This window comes from Myodes glareolus, chromosome 8 (assembly GCF_982192425.1).
Source record: "Myodes glareolus chromosome 8, mMyoGla1.1, whole genome shotgun sequence".
Taxonomy (NCBI): Eukaryota; Metazoa; Chordata; class Mammalia; order Rodentia; family Cricetidae; genus Myodes; species Myodes glareolus.
In genome coordinates this window covers 69,505,480-69,517,592 of record NC_142033.1, presented here as the reverse complement: position 1 = coordinate 69,517,592, position 12,113 = coordinate 69,505,480, and the positions used below count along the sequence as shown (strand labels likewise).

Genomic DNA, 12,113 nt, shown 5'->3' with positions numbered 1-12,113 from the left:
CTGGGTCACTGAAGGCTCTGCCATAATCACACGGCTCTCTCTTGTCAGAGGGGTCCAGGAGGGCTGGAGGAAGCCACAGAGAAAGGGTGGATGGTGGTGGGAGATACAAGGGCAGCAAACAGGCAAGAAAGCCTTATGCACCCCTCCGTGGGGCCCCAAGGAGAGGCAGCTCTGTCACATCCTGGCTTCAGCCCTGAGAGACTGCCTCTAGACTTCTGCCTCCCAGAACTGTGAGGGAGTAAATGCAGGGAGGGGGCGCAGTGGATGGTCCGGTTGAAGTCACTTGCTGCAGAGACTTTATGTGAGGCCTTTTATTTGAGTTCGCAGGTGCATGGGAAATGAGCAAACACAAAATTAGCCTCCCTTTCCCTGAGAACATTTCAACGATAGATGCAGGTGACTGGGTCTGCTGGCATCTTGTGGATTCCACCCAGGGAGTGGTTGGCCTACAGAGTGTTTGGTCTAGGGCATGAGTCAAGGGCATGAGCAGTGAATGTACCCCACGACTTTCAGCTTGTATGTTAATGCAGTCCTTCTGTTCTACTCCTACCTCTTGAAATCAGGGGAATATTAAGCTGTTGGAAAACAAAACACAGGCGGATTTTTAGTACTCACTGAAATTCCCTCCCGATACTATCCTATGTGTTTCTGCGTTTTATTATTATTGTTTGCATCTTTGTATTCTTTCCTATATTTCTAAATTCCCACGCCTCCACTCTGGAAGAGGGTATTTTTGTCGAGGCTGGCCCCCAACAGCATCTGGGTTCCCGGATGCCTCCAGAGAAACTGCAGCGGTGGCTGTGAAGTGACCTTAGCTGACTCAAAGGAGAGTTGGAGGTGCTAAAGTCCCAGGGGCCTGCTGACCACATCTTCTTAAGCGGGTGGGTGCGGGAGAAAGTTTGATTAAAAAACTGATTATGTTGTCTGCCAGAAACCACGTGTACCATGAACCCTCCTGTGTGCTGGTCAGATCAGTCAGGCAGAAAAACATCACAAATGGGAAAGGACCACAGGCACCCTGAAGTGGTGGTGGGGGGTCTTATACGATAGTGGTTGCTTACTGTGGGAATGCTGGAAACTGACTCATGGGATGATTTAAGAATGACAGTTTCTTTCCCTTGTGGGAGTAGCAGAAATCGAGGAGGCCCTGCAGGCTGGCCTGGCACCCTTGGGAGAACACAGACTGCTTGGGAGGATGTTCAGGAGGGATGAGAACAAGAATGTAGCCTTGATAGGGCTTATGGTAGAGACTAGCTGTGCTCTGGTTCCCAAGGAGATACCTGGAAAAGGCGATGTCTGGAGAGTGATCTTTAAGCCCCCTGATGCTGATAATGAGTCTTTATGCAGATTAAATGAGTTTTGAAAGGGAGAGGGCACGATGATGGGTGAATTGATCAGAGTTCTTGGGAAGCGAAATGATCCTCTCAGCTTAGACCAGGGCATGACCCCTGAAATGCGAGCCCCCATCTTGGCACAGGCATTAGATGAGGCCCTCAAGCCTACTCTATGGTATCTGAGGCACAGGAAGTTGAGTGTTTCCTCAGGCAGGGATCCTCCAGGACCGGGTGAAGAAGAATTTGAGTCTTGGATGTTTCATACTTTTCAGGTAATGAAAACATGGCAGGTGTCAGATGTAGAGAAAAGAAGGTGGTCCACAGAGAGCCTTAGTGACACAGTGTTTAAAATTATTCAAGTCATCAAGATAAACAATCCTTTCGTGACAGTTGCAGAATGTCTTAAGACTCTTGAGGCAATATTTGCAATTATTGATAATCCTAGGGCATTGCAGGTCAAATACCTTACTACTTACCAGAAGACGGATAGAAAGCTGTCTGCCTATGTTCTAAGGTTGGAGCCTTTGTTACAGAAATTGGTATAGGAAGGAGCAATTGAGAAAGAAGTTGTGAATCAGGCCCGTCTAGACCAGATGGTTGCCAGGGCAGTTCATAAGACAGTTCGAAGAGAGCTTGGACTGCCAGAGGTGACCCAGCCCCAGGCTTGCTGCAGTTACACTGATGGAGGACAAAGAGGCAGCAGAGGAGGAGGAAGAGGTCCTTCTTCAGGCTGAATTAGAAGGGCATTTCACTTGACCCAAGACCAGCAAGGATGTCATGGGAAGAACATGATGGAGGAATTCATGTCAGGGATCAGCCCATTTCCACCTTCTGCTGCCAAATAACTAACCCTTTGTCGTGTTCACCCTAGTGAATGTCTCCCCAGTGTATTACTGACATGGACATGTCATCCTACACTGATATGTATTTATTTATTTAAATTTCATATATCTTGGGTTGGACTTGAATTTGCTATGTAGTGAGGATGACCTATTTTTATTTTATTTTTTTATATATGTATGTCTATATACAGTGTTCTGCCTGCATATATGCTTGCAGGCCAAAAGAGGGCACCATGTCTCATTACTGATGGTTGTGAGCCACCATGGGGTTGCTGGGAATTGAACTCAGGACCTTTGGAAGAGCAGGCAATGCTCTTAACCACTGAGCCATCTCTCCAGCCCCTACACTGATAATTATTCAAATCAAAGGATAGGTCATTCTACTAGTGCAGTGTTCTAGGAGACCAAAGTTCACTTGCACATGTAATAGTCATATATGACCAAGTTATCAGTTTTTAATAGCGTTTGAGTGTTGCCACATGTCTGGTAAAGACTCTGAGCCAAGACTATGATATTTAGGGTTTCTTTCTTTCTTTTTTTAAATAAATCAGTTTTTGAGTCTGCACAATCAAAAGCAAAACTGAATGCTGAAGTTAAGTCTACAACGGCTGTCTTTAGGTCTGTGATGTGTCTGACGTGTTGTCAAAGTATCTGGCTCTTGGTGTTATTAAATTGAACACATAAAGGAATGCTAAAAAAAATTAAAAAATAATTCCAGGCATTTCCAAACTGGCCGACCTTCAAGTTGCATGACGGGATAAAGAGCCACCCGCTAACTGCAGCATCATCATGCCGCTGAAGGCAATGGTCACAGTTGGGAGACTGATGGAGGAGGGTTACCTGTCTATTGTGTTATTTTCATTGATCAATAAAGAGACTGCCTTGGCCCTTTGATAGGACAGAAAATTAGGTAGGCGGAGTAAACAGAACAGAATGCTGGGAAGAAGGCAGTGAGGCAGAGGCCCTGGAGCCAGCCACCAGGTCAGACATGCTGAATCTTTTCCGGTAAGCCACCACCTCCTGATGCTACACATATTATTAGAAATGGGTTAATATCAAGATATGAGAGTTAGTCAGTAACTAACTCTCTAGAGATAATGGGTCAGGCAGTGTTTAAATGAATACAATTTGTGTGTTATTTCCAGGGCTAAGCTAGCCATGCGGGAGTGGTGGGGCGAAAAGCAGGCCTGCCCGCAGTTCCCTACTACAGGAGACAAGCGCAGGTTCTGCTTTCCACCCGAGTGCGTGCTGGGTTGGTGTGAAAAAATATTCAAGAGCTTCTTCTAGTTGTGTGAGTTGCCTAACCTGGCCAACCGTTCCTCTCTCCAGCAAGTCTTGGGGCTCATCCACAAGAGGACATGTTAAAGAGCCAGGCACCTGGCAGGCATCCTGCTGTGATACATATCACACCCACAGTCAGGCTGTCCAGCCATCTGCATGACCTTCTGAGGACTGTTTTTCTTTAAAAACAGCATTCCATCTTCTCTGGGTCCACCCCATGTTTTCATTTGATCCTCCTGCATTCCTAGACTGCCCTGACCACCGCTGAATGTGCCCTCAGACAGCTGACCCGAGTGTTTTCTCCAGGCAGCTCCATATCTACCTGCAGATTACTGGTCAGGTGGGTGGGGAGGTTCTGGACCTCAGGGGGACTCTGGAACTGCCTAAGGTGGCAGCTTCTGGGGATGGCTGCCACTCGAGTAGTTCCTGAGTGGGTCACCAGGTGGCAGCACAGGCAGGTATACCTCCTAGCAGCGGAACCCTGTGGGCTGTACTGAAAAGGTCAGAGAGTTTGGGACTTGTTTCTTGTTCATTCAAGGTTATTGATTCAAACAAAGATTCCCATCTAGTTACCTGGCAGAGAGTTCTGCTCTCTCAAGGCTATTGTCAACAGGTGTGGCTAGTTGCTAGACCTCATGCTCCTGACATAGGGAAGTAGTTGGTTCCTACCTAAAACAAAAGTCTAAGGATCCAACTAAGTTCCAGTTCCCTTTATGGAGATAACTTGGGATCCCACCCAGGGAGTGGTTTGTCTATGGAGTGTTTGGTCTAGGGCGTGAGTCTAGCCAGGAAAGTAGCCCGTGACTTTCAATTTTTATGTTAAAGAAGTCTTTTGTTTTACTCCTACCTTTTGGGGTCAGGGGTTTATTAACCAGTTGGAAAATTAAACACAGGTGAATTTTCAGTACTTACTGAGAAATTCCCACCCACTACGATCCTATATGTGTTGTTCTCCTGGGGAACTACATTTCCCAGGAGGGCCCTGTGCACAGGCGCAGAGTACAGCATCGGCTGCCTGACTCGGAAGACTTCACTTCCCAGAAACACATGCACCCACAATGTAATGCAAAATCTCCCCGTGCAGACGCAAAATGCAGAAGAAAAATGCAGTGTCAAATGCAGCGTCTGATGAGCGTACGCTGGAGTGGCCTTTAAAAGGCAAAGCGTTCAGTACTTTCACTCTCTCTTTCCTTCCTGTTTTCCTCTTGCATGGTCCACCACGCCCTTCCCTGTAATAAAGTTACATGTGGGTTCATTTGTACCTCGTGGTTTCTTTCATATTCCGCAGAAAGAACAATCCACATCAGGTCACCTGTCCCATGAACCAGGATCCCTGGAAAGAAACTGTTTGCAAGGGCTGACTGATTAAAACTTCAGTGGCTACCGCAGGTCCAGAGCCTAATTACAATTTATCATGGCCAATCTTTAGTCCATAAAACACTCCTTGCCCAACTCTGTGTCAGATTTAACATTCCATAAACAGGCTAAAATTTTGGTAACATAATAACAAAACACGAGTCCCCACCAATCAAAGGGCTGAGAGTGTTATCAAAGGCCATCTAAGCCCTACAGCAAAGATTTCTCTGATTTACTGTTACTGTCTACTTACTATTTTCACCAATGCATTTTATGTCTTGAATTATGGCTCTCTTTGTTCTGCTGCTATACAAATGTACTGAAACTGCTTTCACGTTAAAACATTGAATTTGCGGTGTCCTAAAACTGTGTTTCTGGACCAGGATAGTTCATAGTTGGCTCCAGAATAAACTTCTACCTTTTGAGGTGACATGTGCTTTCGTGTGACAGCTCCACCCCTGACAAACAGCAAATGATTTTAATAAGAGCGAAGCTAAATGATGAGAGTTTGGGCCTTTTCGAGTGCACACGCAGGCTGTAACTCACGGACAAGGCATTCAGTCTCGGGATGTGAGAGAAGGCTGAGGAGGAAGTAGATGCAGAGACCTGGACAGGACAGGAGGCGTCCTCAAAAACTCTCAGCACTGCAACCTCTCCCAGAGCATTGACCAACATTTACACCCATATTCTCAGAGCTCTCCGGCACACAGCGCTGCTACTTCATTTGCTTCTGTTGGGTTCTGAGAAAACTGCAGGTGACAGAGGGTACAAATCCAAGCCATGTTCCTCGGGTCGTCCACAGACAGCCTGCTGACACAACAAGCTTGCGACAAACTTGCCAAAGATGCCCCCCAGCCCACCGGCCCTCACCTTCCCGGTCCTCCCACGTTCCCTAAACCTAACGCGGTGGGAGGTTTAAGCACCATGCAACCCGCACAAGTTGTCAAGTTCCGTCCGAGCCCCGGCCACCGCCTGCTCCGCCCCCGTGCTCTTCCTCGCCATTGGCTGTTCCTGTCGCGCCCCGCCCACAGAGGCTCCTCCCCCGCTCCCTTAACCTTTCACCTCCTCACCTTCCGGAGCTCCCAGAAGTCTCAGTCCTCGCCCACCGGGGAGGGGAAACGGTACTCCGTCACGACTAGCAAGTATTGGTGGACATGCTTGTCCATCACAGCAACTATGGTCACGGATTAGCTGAGAAGCAGCAGTAGGTGGGGAAGCTGGCCTAATACTTCCGTGCATGCTCAGTGTGGGCGCAGTGACGCAGTCGCGAAGGCAAGCATGGCGGCTCGGTGCGTGTGGCTCGCGCGGCGCAGTCTCCCGGCATTGGCGCTGTCTGTCAGGTGAGAGAGTGCGGCTCCTCCGCGTCGGCCCCACTCACAGCCGAGTTCTGGCTGCGGCCTTTGCAGCAGACTGGGGGTCCCCTCAGCCGGGTTCCGTGTGCCCTGGCGCCTCGTCCTCACAGCCAGATCCCTGTCCCTGGCTTCTCCGCGCAGGCGTCCCGGGATCTGCTGTGAGCCGCGCTGCATGAACTGGGCTCGAGAGCCGAGAAGCAGGGCAGCTGGGACGTAAGCGTGGGGACCCGGGCTCTGCAGCGGTACGTCAGGTGGAAGCTCTGCCACGTGCTTTTCTGACGACACCGCTTGCTCACGGGCACGCGACACCACCCCTCCTGGGATTGCAAAAGCCAACCCCAGAAGCCAGAGACTTGGCCAAGGTCAGGCAGCCAGGCAGATGCTCGCCTGCGCAGGGGCTGGCGTTGCTAAAACTGGTTGGTAACTGCAGTGTGCATTTCAGGGCCAGGGCCAACTCAGGCATGCTTCAGACCAGAAAGTATGCTGTCTGTTATGCCCAAATCCGCGAAGTCCCCCCAAAATCAACAAGGAGACAGAGTCCCGTATGTAAAAGCAAAGAGCCTTTATTTTATGCAAGTTTGCAAACTCAGTCTCTACTCATGTCCAGCGTATTGGAATAAACGGAGAGCCCTGAGATCAGTCAGAGTTGGATTTTTATAGTAGTAAAGGTGTGGGGGTGAGGGGGTTTCTGAGGTTCAGGACCCCTGATATTGGCTGACATTTGTCTAGGGGTGCCTGGTGAGGTGTGCTGGCAGGTGATCCGATCTACAAAAGTTGGAAAGTTAGGCATTTCCGTCGGATGGTTTGTTTTTCTGTAGTGCCCAGATCATCTCAGTTTGTGTTTCTTTCTGCAACCAGGTATTGCGTCAGGGTAAACTACCGAGACTCAGGCCTCCATTAAAACTTATTGATGGCCGAGTCCTACTCTGGCAGATGGTAATGTTTGGAAGTAAAGAACTTCCTTTAGATGCTCTAATTTTTTTTAGATATTTATTTATTTATTTTACAATATTCTGTCTGCAGGCCAGAAGAGGGCACCAGACCTCATTACAGATGGTTGTGAGCCACCATGTGGTTGCTGGGAATTGAACTCAGGACCTCTGGAAGAGCAGGCAGTGCTCTTAACCGCTGAGCCAATCCTCCAGCCCCCTAGATGCTCTATTTATCATGGCTGGCACTTACACTGTCCGCAGTTCATTTAGACAAATGCTTTTCTTTTTTTTTTTCTTTTTTCTTTTTTTTTGGGGGGGGCATCTTTATCTTAACCCGTGGCTTTGGGCTTTTGAGTTACACCTCTAAAGTTAAGCAACTATTTAGTATCTACCTTGTTCCTTGCTAGGGCTGAGCTATTGGTTAATGAAAAGCAACATTCCCTGAATTTTGTGGAAAATGGGTAGAATGGGAGTTGGTCTTTTCATCTGGTGAGGGCAGGCACCTTAAAAGGTGACCACACACGATGAAAACAGGCTTACACTGTGCCAAGAGCTGGGCGCAAAGCGGCCTCCTGGAATACTCCTGTAGAAGCACTTCCATTTGTGGTACTACATTTGATGTTAATTGACAGAAGAGCAGCGTCCCACTCCCAACTCCCCCCCCCCCCAGCCTGCTTTATGTCTGTCCCTGAAGTTGTGTTTTTGAAGAAAGGTGCTCCAGGAGGGAGGCCAGAGAGCTGTATGGCCCAAGATTAACATCAGGTATCTTCTATCTCATTTACTCATTTGCTGGGGGCAGCTACCACAGCAAATGTGTGGCAGTTCAGAGGACAACTTGGAGAAATTAGTTCTCTCCTTCCAACATGTAGGTCCCGGGAATTGAACTCATGTCATGACTGGCTTGGTGGCAAGCACCTTGGACCCAATGAGCTAGCTTGAAATCATGATTTGACTAGGGTGGCTGGCCAGGGGGCTGCAGGGATCTGCCCGGCTCTGCCACCTCAAGACTAGGACTAGAGGTGTGCCTCTATGCTCGACTCTCTTATGTGGGTTCTTGGGGTGAAAACTCATGTCTTTGTGCTTGCACTGTAGGAATTTTACCAACTGAGCCACCTCCCTATCTCCATAGCCATGCATTTTGTGTGTTACAATTGCCTTTGTTAGGTCTGAGATAAGTCTTTCCTAGCAAATAGTTTGAAATTACCCAAATCATTTCTTTTAAACCGTTTACTTTGTTGGGGAGGAGGCTGCGCATCATACAGTGCATGTGTAGAGATTGGGACAATCTGTGGGGATTAGTTCTCTCTACCATGTGTGTCCTCCAGACTAGAACTCTGGTGTCGGGCTTGGTAGCCAGTGCTCTTACCCACTGAGCTGTCTCAGGGGCCCAGATTTCTAAAATCTTATGCCTGTCTTTAGGCTGTCTTCACTTCTTATGTGTGGACTTTTCCGTAGGCCTTCTCCTCGCTTGTTGTGCACACTTACAAAACAGACGAACAGTGGCCAGAACCTGGAAGAGGACTTGGGTCATTGTGAGCCAAAGACAGAGCAACAACCATCTGCAGACAAGACCCTCCTGGAAGAGAAGGTAAAGCTAGAGGAGCAGCTGAGGGAGACCATGGTAAGGACCCTGGCTTAGGATTTCTGTTGCTCTGAAGAGACACCATGACCACGACAACAAGGAAAACATGTAATTGGGGTGGCTTGCTTACAGTTCAGAGGTTCAGTCCATTATCATAGTTGGACATGGTGCAGGCAGACATGGTGCTGGAGAAGTAGCTGAGAGTCCTACATCTTGCAGGCAACAGGAAGCAGACTGTCTCACTGGCATGACTTGAGCATAGATGAGACCTTAAAGTCCACTTCCACAGTGACACACTTCTTCCAACAATGCCACACTTCCACCAGGTGGTGGTGGCGCACCCCTTTAATCACAGCACTTGGGAGGCAGAGGCAGGCAGATTTTTGTGAGTTCAAGGCCAGCCTGGTCTACAGAGTGAGTTCCAGGACAGGCTCCAAAGCTACGAGAAGCCCTGTTTCTCAGGGCCGTTTTCTTTCAAACCACCACAGACCCTTGGTGTAAGCACTGCTGGATTGCTGCCTGCATGGTCCACATGACAGCTTCCAAGTTCACAGGTGACAGGGCACAGCCAAAGACATTTAATCATTTGTGTACTGCCTTCTGGGGGCCCAGGTGGTAAACAAACTGCCAAACTCCAGGACTAGATCCAAACTCTCTGTGGCTCTGCTTCTGATCTGGGAAGTCTCTGTATTATGATAAAAATTACACCTTTAATCCCAGCATGTGGTAGGCAAAAGCAGGTGGATCTCTGTTTGTTTGAGGCCAGCCTGGTCCACAAAATGAGTTTTAGGACAGCCAGAGCTGTCCTAAGACTCACTTTCCCCCACATTACCCCCCCTCCCCAAAAAATTCTACAGGGTCTTCCATTCAAATGAGGAATACTTGGTGTGATAAAGCTGGAACTGATGAAGGTAATCAGAAAATTATGTACAGGAGTGGAGTGTGGGAGTCAGTGATGGCAATTATCACTCCACATTGAAGAGGCAGCAGTCAAGTTCCTTAAGTCATGGGCAATTGGTAACATCACTTAGATGGCTGGCACTGTGCTGAACTCTGTTAATCTTTAATCACGGTCCCTTCCTAGATGAGGAAACTTGAGATACAGAAAAACTAGTGGAATTTACCAAGTTACGAAGGCTAGACCAGGACAAGCTGTCTCAGAGCCTTGCTCCATGACTGCCTGAAAACTGAGGTCAGGTATTATAGAGACCTCTGGAGTCCACCAGTGGATATTAAAGTAGTGAATGTCAGAAATGGTGTTGAGAGGGACAGTGGAGATCTGTCCTATCTCTGGTCACACTAATTACTTGGCTGGGCATGGCCTCTTTTGAGATTTCCTTCAGGTGATCTTCCTTCCTCTCCCTGGAGGCGGGTAACTGAAGTAGGCAATCCCTAGTGATATGCTTCTGACACCTTCAAGTTGGCCTTTTTCCCTAAGGGATGACGAGGGTATGAGCACATAAGGAGGATCTTTTGGCTCTTTCCTTGGGTAGTAGTCTCTCCTTGCCTCCTGGAGACACCAGCACAAGTATAAATTACTCTTAAACTGTCCTGGTTTTGTCCAAAATCTCAGTTAGTGACATTTTATTTATGTCCTGCTTTAGAGTTTGTTATTTAATCATTTTGAAATCAGAATGGCTTTCTCACACATCTATAACATAATTAAATCTTTTTCTTTTTTCTTCTTTTAGGAAAAATACAAACGGGCTTTGGCAGATACTGAGAATTTTCGGCAGAGAAGCCAGAAGCTGGTAGAGGATGCCAAGCTGTTTGGTAAGCAGACATTGTCGTTTCTGAGAGGGGAGAGAGCAGGGATGCAGATGTGGGTAACATGGAGATGGTGGTGCAGCCCCTGCTGTCCTCACAGTACTCTCCTGCCGCCTGGTCAGCAGTCACCTTGCTTTGGGAGCCTCAGGGCACATTAAGCTAATTTCTCTCTCTACCTGTGCTTTCTTCCTTTCCTCACTTTTAGTACCTATTACCTGCTCTTTCTCAGTGCTATGGTTCGCCTATCATTTGACCAGGCATCATGAACAGCGCTGTGTGAGAAGCCCATGCAACTGATACTAAGTGGAGACCATCTTCTCTTCCTCCATGCAGGCATCCAGGGCTTCTGCAAGGACTTGCTAGAGGTTGCAGATATCCTGGAAAAGGCAACCCAGAGTGTTCCAAAGGAGGAGATCACCAACGATAATCCCCACTTGAAGAACCTATATGAAGGGCTAGTCTTGACTGGAAACAAGATTCAGAAGGTGTTCACAAAACATGGCCTGCTCAGGCTTGACCCCACCGGGGTCAAGTTCGACCCTTATGAACACGAGGCTGTGTTCCACACCCCTGTGGAGGAGGGGAAAGAGCCAGGCACTGTGGCAGTAGTTGATAAGGTGGGTTATAAGCTGCATGGGCGCATCCTCAGACCAGCTAAGGTGGGGGTAGTGAAGGAAGCTTAGCTGCCTTCCTCGGGGTTCTGGACTTTGTAAGTCACTTGCTAGAACTTGAAAGGCAGAGGCAGGGGCAGGCTTGTAGTTTCTCATCTGTGAACACATCTGTCCCTTGCCCAGCCTTGTTGGAAATTTTAAGCTAAGCAGAACACGAAGCTGCTTGCATACTGTCAGGGACTCTGGGAGCCTGATCACTGAGTTTAGCCCCACCTACTTCAGAAGAGGGCCTCAGGAGTAGTAACACTGTATCTGTTTCACCTGGTGATAAGTACTTTACACAAATAAAAGGTCTTTGGCTACATCTGTGCTGCACAGTCTATCTCTGGGTGCCAAGGCACTGGTATCACTCAGCATGGTGGGGTTCCTTCAAAGAGAAGGGCAAGAGTGGGAAAACAGTGCTCTTGCCAGCAAAGCTAAGATCTTCAAGAGCATGAATTCCTTCATAGGTAGGATTTGGCTGCTGTGAATGGCAGCCTTTGAACTGGGAAATGAACACCTGAACCTGAACATAGTTAGTTTTTTCTCTGCTTACAGTTTTCTCAATATTTAAATCTATAGCTAAGTAGTACTAAGGAAAGCTATCAAGACAGATCATTTTGAATGTGAAGCTGCATGGCTAGCATGCTTTAAACATTTTCACTTTTCAGGTTGTGGTCAAGAGCATTAAAAGTCATCTTTTTTGTCTTTCTAGTTTTCTAGTATTGAATTTTATCATCTAGTGGAGATCTGGTGAGCTTCTGAGGAGAAAACCTGGCTCACTCAGCTCACATTTAAGCTTGGAGCTGCAGGCATGCAGTATAGAAGCTGCATATGCCTGGGTTGTACATCTTGGCCTTACATACAGTTACAATATAGATCATAGGAGAAAACCAAGGAGCCAAAGCCATGTGGCAGAAGCTGACTTCAGGCTCCCACCAGCCAAAAGGCCTGTTTCCCATTTCAAGAGAGGGCTCAGGAAAAAAGCTGAGAAATGGTGATGTAAGTGAAGCTGTG

The 12,113-nt window shown here is 47.9% G+C and overlaps 1 protein-coding gene and 1 long non-coding RNA gene across 4 annotated transcripts; one reads left to right on the top strand and one right to left on the bottom strand.

Annotated features, from left to right (window-relative positions):
* Positions 1 to 296: 296 nt before the first annotated feature.
* On the bottom strand, positions 297 to 6,016 carry LOC125387438 (uncharacterized). The gene is made up of 2 exons (XR_007227855.3): positions 5,884 to 6,016; positions 297 to 5,620 (listed from the first exon to the last, which is right to left on the bottom strand). It is a non-coding gene; the product is annotated as an uncharacterized LOC125387438 (long non-coding RNA).
* A 2-nt stretch (positions 6,017 to 6,018) lies between these two features.
* Grpel1 (GrpE like 1, mitochondrial) lies at positions 6,019 to 11,421 on the top strand. 3 transcript variants are annotated; one of them, XM_048415072.3, is made up of 4 exons: positions 6,019 to 6,153; positions 8,553 to 8,685; positions 10,371 to 10,452; positions 10,780 to 11,421. In XM_048415072.3, the coding sequence occupies exons 1-4, from the start codon at positions 6,092 to 6,094 to the stop codon at positions 11,127 to 11,129; spliced, it is 627 nt and encodes a 208-aa protein (XP_048271029.1). In that variant the 5' UTR covers positions 6,019 to 6,091; the 3' UTR covers positions 11,130 to 11,421. The 3 variants fall into 3 exon arrangements, with proteins under 3 accessions (XP_048271029.1, XP_048271028.1, XP_085548102.2); XM_048415071.3 differs by having other exon boundaries at positions 8,553 to 8,718; XM_085691976.2 differs by having other exon boundaries at positions 6,045 to 6,147; positions 8,573 to 8,718.
* Positions 11,422 to 12,113: the final 692 nt, after the last annotated feature.